The sequence below is a fragment of the Myotis brandtii genome, unplaced genomic scaffold, assembly GCF_000412655.1.
Source record: "Myotis brandtii unplaced genomic scaffold, ASM41265v1 scaffold254, whole genome shotgun sequence".
Classification (NCBI taxonomy): Eukaryota; Metazoa; Chordata; class Mammalia; order Chiroptera; family Vespertilionidae; genus Myotis; species Myotis brandtii.
Window position 1 is genome coordinate 553732 of NW_005359634.1, and position 6886 is coordinate 560617.

At 40.7% G+C, this 6886-nt stretch overlaps 2 protein-coding genes across 2 annotated transcripts in view; one reads left to right on the forward strand and one right to left on the reverse strand.

Annotated features, from left to right (window-relative positions):
- MTFR1 (mitochondrial fission regulator 1) overlaps positions 1–3520 on the forward strand; it is a 60234-nt gene extending 56714 nt beyond the window's left edge. The window contains exons 7-9 of the mRNA XM_014541010.1: positions 6–190; positions 690–858; positions 1879–3520. Coding sequence (XP_014396496.1) covers positions 6–190; positions 690–858; positions 1879–1947 — 423 coding nt within the window. The 3' untranslated portion in view covers positions 1948–3520. The remainder of the gene's footprint in view (positions 1–5; positions 191–689; positions 859–1878) is intronic.
- The window catches only part of PDE7A (phosphodiesterase 7A), a 108803-nt gene continuing 104083 nt past the window's right edge, over positions 2167–6886 (reverse strand). Inside the window, exons 15-16 of the transcript XR_001362429.1 lie at positions 3909–4052; positions 2167–2499 (exon numbers count right to left, since the gene is read on the reverse strand). The gene's annotated coding sequence lies outside the window, so the exon portion shown is untranslated. The remainder of the gene's footprint in view (positions 2500–3908; positions 4053–6886) is intronic.

Genomic DNA, 6886 nt, shown 5'->3' on the forward strand with positions numbered 1-6886 from the left:
CTCAGCCACCCCTCCCTCCGCCAGCGCCCCAGCAGAACACATCTGCTGTCGATCTGATCAGAGAGCGGAGAGAGAAAAAAGCCGGTGCTGGAAAGACGTTGGATAAGCACAGCCCACAGAAACCTGCTATGCCAAACATGCTAGAGATCCTTAAAGATATGAACAGTGTGAAACTTCGGTCAGTAAAAAGGTGAGGACACATTTACCTTCTTTCTCGCTTCCTTCACTTTAATGTCTTGTTCAGGTACTGGGCTTCTTGAGAATTTTGCTTTATGACTACTATGAATAGTTCAAATTTTTAATTTACAAAAGATGGGCCCTTGTGGCTCCTATGCACAGTTAACTAAGAAATTAGCAAAATGAACATTTCCAGGTTACTTTTTCATTTTTCCCCCATTGCATTTAAAACCCTTTCATTTAGTAAAGTCTTCATTGTCAGCCATTCACTCAGTAAAGCCATGTTGTGTACCCACTATGGTAGTCGCTAGGCTTCTGGAATAGGATGGAACCATACCTTGCCCTAAAGAACATAATCAGTGCTCTTGAGATGAACTGAGTGGCTATTAATTGGGCCTGAAATCTCAGGTTACACCTCACTGCTAGCAGTGTCTTCACTGAGTGCCTGTGGTGCTAGAGAAGTGCTGTCAGCATACTGACATGTCCCCTTGGTTTCTGCTCACTTCTCCAAGGTCAGAACAAGATACAAAGCCCAAACCTGTGGATGCTACTGACCCTGCTGCCCTTATAGCAGAGGCTCTGAAAAAGAAATTTGCTTACCGGTACCGAAGTGATAGCCAAGATGAGGCTGAAAAAGGAGTTCCAAAGTCTGCGTCAGAGGCCACTTCAGAAACAGTGTTGGTGAGTATCAGGTCAGGCTTCTCACCTGGTACAACATAGGTAGTCGTTCGAGCCATTGCTGAGCACCTACATTTTACAAGCTAGTGAGCCGTGTCCTCTGCAAGATTCAGATGGACTTAGTCTTTACATACAAGCAGATTACTTACAGAGAGCATAAAGGAGGAATAAAAGTTACCCCCTGGTTTCACCGCTTAACATCTCCAATGGTAAATTTCTCATGCTGCGTTTATTTCTACTTAAGCATAATGAAGTCAAATTTATTAAATAAAATTGATATCTTTGGACTACAGTGGGGCCTTGACTTACGAGTGTCCCGACTAATGAGTTTTTTGAGATACCAGCTGTCTCTTGGCCGATTTTTTGCATTGAGTTGATAGAGTAATTTGAGTTAACGAGCTCCTTAACGAGCTTGGTCTCGGAACGAATTAAACTCGTAAGTCAAGACCCCACTGTATGTGTTGTGATATATAGAAATTCAAAGTAAAGAAAGATCATTTTTTCTTAGGGCGGGTGCCCTGTGAAAGTCTGCTGAAGAGGCGGAGTTGACCTGGGCCTTGCAGGATGTGTCATAGGTGGAGAAAAGCTCCCATAAAATCTGCTCAATTCTTACTCTGTACATTCCTTTTATTCAAGTTACTGTCCTGGGGGACACCTGCTTATCTGGTCCAGAGAGACAGGTATCTTAGAAATTCTAGCATCTTTGAAAGTCTTCATAGACATTGAAAAGAAAACATTGTAGTACTTAATTCTTTTACTCACAGAAGTAGAATTGGACTGAGCTAGAGCTTGCTAAGATGATTGTACTTTTCTAGGAAGCAATTTGGTCAGCTCTTTGCCTTTCATTCTGTTGATATGTTTTTAACGACCTGTCAATTCATAAAAGTTTTAATATTATCTGACTGCTTGGTGTTTTTTTTTAATTTAGAACATACCAGCCCTTTGATTTATGTTTGGGAAGGGGTATATCATTATTGTTATATGAACCAATATATTTATTTATACTTTTTGTTTCTTTTCCAGTTTGGGCCACACATGTTGAAGTCTACAGGAAAAATGAAGGCTTTAATTGAAAATGTTTCAAATTCCTGAGAAACCTGTTCAGCTGTTGGTTTGTTAGGCCCATTTGGCTAATAGAAATCAACACTGCTTAGTAAATACCTGAATTTAACATTCAGTAGTCTCCTTTTAACTCTACCTAGAGGATTAAGCACTAGCAAAGGCACTCTATCAGGCCAGTTCTGAAGTTTTCCAGAACATACTTATATTCTGATGTAATATGTTTTTAGTGTATAGTCAGGATGTTTAGGTTTCCAGTTTTGAAAACATCATATGGATTTCAGAATGAAGAAAGGACATTTGTAGATGGACGTTTTCAACTCTTAACACTAATTTATCTGTACAAATGTTCCATATGCATATATGTGGATATAGGCAGTCTATGTACAATTATATAATGAGGGTGCTGCTATTTGTTTTCATTGACGGAAGAGCTGGCATGACAGTTTGTTGGAATGAAATATTGTTAGAATGAGATTGGAATCTTCTTACCTCAAACAGAACTTTTATCTTAGATTTCCTCTCACATTTTCTTGGAGATGGGGTTCGAGTAGGAACTCTAGATAATGCTCACTGCCATCCATTCTGAGGAAGAAAAGGTAGTTTGCAAATAGGGAGGAATCAAAGCATTGAATTAAATTAAATCTCTTTTCAAATAAAACCCAGAATATTCCATCTTTTTCTTTCAGTTTAATAAATGGCATCATAAAAATGACTTGTTACTAAGTTAGTACTTCTGGAAATTGTTGGCATAATGGAATTTAAAACTTTTAACATTGGTAAAATAAGTAGCTTTAAAATGGAACACTGAATAGGCAAAAACATGTCTTATAAGGTGTTCATCATCAGTCAGAATGCTGTTCTGTTGAATTACATTATGTGTCGTAAAACTTAGCTATTATTAGAAAGTGGAGAACTGTCTTTCTTACCTAGTGCTTCTAATGGATTGCTACAAGTGATCATTTTTAAATACTTGATAAATCTTCATGATTATTTCTGTTAAACTCAGCTATAGTTAATGCCAGAATCTCCTACCATGAGTAAATAGTATTTAAAATTGTATTTCCTCTATGGGGTGGGAGATGAAAAGAGCAGATAAGACCCTAACTTTTAAGTTATTGAAAATATGTGCAATGTTTTAGATGTTAGCAAATATTAGTTGAGATAATTTACATGGTTTGGTTATTCAGCTTAAATTTGAACTGCTGTTGATGTACATTGTTTCTAATTGTTTCATATGCTTTAAAAATTCTGCCCTTAAACGAAATTCATAAAGTTCACCTGACACACATATTTTGACCTAAGAAATTTACATTTGTATCAGTATTGAATTTTTGCCAGTGCTCCAATAGAAGGAAGTTACTGTTTTGAAATAAAGAAAACTTTTTCCATGGACTATATATATATTTTTTTCTTTTTTATGATAGGTAAGATTCTTTTATATTACACATGGAGCTTATGAGTCATTTGCTTTCTACGTTTTTCAAGTGGTAATGTATTTCTTAGAATAAATTATGTTGTCCCTCATTCACTTTTCTCTCAAAGGGATTTCAGCATTAAAACAGGGCAGTCACTTGGGTGACTTTCCTCAGCATCCCACCCATCACCTCTGGGCGGCTGTAATCTTTTTTTGCCTGCGCCCACCGCCTTCAGTTTCTGGTTCTCTCTTCCAACACAATACAGATGTGAATGATCTTAAAAATAGTTTAATTCTGCATCTTATAGCTGAGGCTTTAAAGTTAAGTAACTGATATAATAATGTTTTGTCTATTATAATTCTGACTAGTCCAGGGCTCACTACACACACACACACACACACAGTCTGAGTCAGAGAAGACTGGACTTGGATTATACATGATCCGTAGTATGTGATCCCAGCCAAGCCACACCTCTGTTTTTAAAATGGGAATAATGCTCAGTTCAAAAAATTGAGATTAAATGAAATAATGATTTTGAACACACTCTAGTAGAATGCTAAATAAGTTGTAACTTACATCATTTTATACGAGGTCACTGGTTTCCAGTAGACTGAATTCTGGCACCTGCACAGGCTTAGGGTGGAGGACTTAGTCTTTAGTTCTAGTTGTCTCCCAGGTCACAGGCTCTTCTGTAGAGAGAGCCTGTCCTCTTGTGAATTCCTGTGAGTGATAAGTAAAACATCAAAAGGTAACAAATACCAAGAACAAGTACTTTGGAAAAACCATTCTCCTGGTAACTTACCTAAAAATAGACAGTCTCTGGGTTAGAATCTGGCTGATGGAAGTTTAAACTTTCAGGCTTTAACCCAATAAAGTCAGCTCTGGCATGGCCAGGCAGAGCGAGATGCTTGGTTTAATGACTGTTGTCACAATTATTTCTCATGGGCTTTCAGCCATTCATGTGTCCTTTCCCCTTCTCGTCTTAGAGATTCAACATTCTGAGCTACTCCACTAAACCTCTTTCTTAAAATTCTTTTTAGTTCTTCCTTGTCAATCTTGTAAGCAGGCTAGTTCTTTATTGGTACCAGTGCAATCACTTGAGAACAGATAATAAAAATAGCATCACTAAAGAAGGATCCAGAAATGGTGTGTTTCCCTGTGAGACTGTCGTCCTTAACCCACTTCCTGAATGTTCCCACAGTGGGAACTTCTCAGACTTCTCCTCTGGCAGGTGCTCCGGCCCCTTCTGAAGTCACCGAAGGTTGGAGGAGAACATGAGTGTCATGTAGACATTCTCAGGAAGGTAAATAACAAGGAAACCAAATGGTGCCTCCCATTCCATACCAAGCAGCTACCACAGGACAGTCCCTCATAACTGCTCTCTTCCTAACGGGAGAAGCCTTAATTTGGGGAGCAAGGCCAAACTCTTCCTAACAGGATTTTTACTGGAGCTATGAAAAGTCTGCTGTTATTGTTGCCTAATGGCCAGGTTTGCTTTTTATTAAAGGGTGAGAACTACCCTGGTTGGGAAGTCATCTGAAATGTTGGTGTTAGCAACATGGGTAGGGGAACACATGAGACTGATCTTGGGGGTCAGGTTATCTGAATACTCCTTAACCCACTCGAAGGCAAACTGCCCAGCATCTGAACCTCTGCCTTCCCTTCCCTTCTGGAAAGGAATACCTGGTAACCTTCAGACTGGTCGGTGACCAAGAACACAGCTTTGATAAGCTGGTCTAATCAGAGTCTCCTTAGGCATTTGAACAGGAAACTTGGACAGAGGGTTGTTGGTACCTGGAGCTCAAATTAGGATGTCATGTAGGACAGCTATGTCCCTGAACCATTTTTACAAAATATTACAAGTAAATGAATTAGGCCATTCGTTTGGCACTTAACTATGTATCAATACATTACTCTTAAGAAACAAATTTTACAGGTTAGGAAGCCACTTAAAAGATTAGGTAACTTGCCTAAGGAGCTCCAGCTAATAAATGACAAAAACCCAAACCCAGGTCTGTCTAGCTATAAAAACTTTTCAAAACTACTTTATGCTGCCTTTTTAAGCAGAAATGCAAGGTGAAGAGACAAGAAAAGCCAGATGAGTGGGAGGAATGAGCAGCTGCACCTTAGAATGGCCAGACCGTAGGGCTGGCTCCCAGCAGCCCTCACAGGTTTGTCTCCATTCCCACGAACACGGATCCTTAGGACAAAGCCCCGGGAAGCCTGAAGAAATCTGAGTGTGTCTCTGTTCCCCACAATGGAAAACTAACCCCCTATCTTGTGATGATTCTTAGGTGAAAATTCAAATGTTTGACTAGGAACTTTAAACATTCCTTTAAGGGCACTTCCTTCGGAAAGTCAGATATATAAATTTCAGCTAAAATAAAGAACTTGGGATATCATGCAGCCTCCTGATTCTTTATAGGATATGGCTCAATAACACACACTTAGCCCGACCAGTGTCGCTCAGTGGTTGAGCACTGACCTATGAACCAGGAAGTCAGAGTTTGAACCGAGGTCAGGGCACATGCCCGGGTTGTGGGCTCAATCTCCAGCAGGAGGCAGCCGATCAATAATTCTCATCATCAATATTTCTCTCGCACTCCCTCTCTGAAATCAATAAAAATATATTTTAAATAATAAACATAAAATTTATGCTCAAGAATCTCAGACGTGGCCAGGTGGCTAGGTTGGTAGGAATGTTGTCCTGTGCACCAAAGGTTGTGGGTTCAATTCCCAGTCAATGCACATACCTAGATTGAAGGTTCAATCTCCAGTTGGGGCTGGAAGCAACCGATTGGTGTTTCTCACACTGGTGTTTCTCTTTAAAAAAAAAAAAAAAAAATCAATAAAAACATATCCTCATCCTCAGATAGATTTTTAAAAAATCATAGTGCCCTAGCCGGTTTGGCTTAGTGGCTCGAGTGACAGCCTGCGGACTGAAGGGTCCCGGGTTTGATTCCAGTCAGAGGCACATACCTCGGTTGCAGGCTCCTCCCTCCCTGGCTCAGGCCCTGGTTGGGTCCCTTGCAGGAGGCAACCAATCGATGTGCTTCTCTCATGGATATTTCTGTCTTTCCCTCTCTCTTACACTCTAAAAATTAATGGGAAAATATCCTCGGGTGAGGATTAAAAAAAAATACAGCCAGCACCACAGTGGAGAAGACCCCTTTGTATTTCCTCTGAAATCTACACCTGTTTGGACATCTGTAACCCAACAAAGGTTTCTCTGCTCCACACACTAGCACACCCACGAGACCCACACATCAGTTTACTGGGGAGGCAGGATGGGGAGAAGGGCAGGGACAGTGCCTGTAGACTCGGTCCCCTGCCATTGGGGCTAAGCCAGCAGCTCCAGCTAATGTAGAGGTGGAGGAGTTGGGGTCCAGCCTCCAGGGAGGATAAGAGGCAGAAGCAGCATTGGTGCCCGAAAACCTGGCTCCCTCCCTTGATTGTGGCGGAGCCCAGTAGCAGCAGCAGAGATGCATCCATGGCTTCTGACCATAGGGAACCAGAGAACAGTGCCACGGTTCTCAAATCTGCCCCCCCCCCCC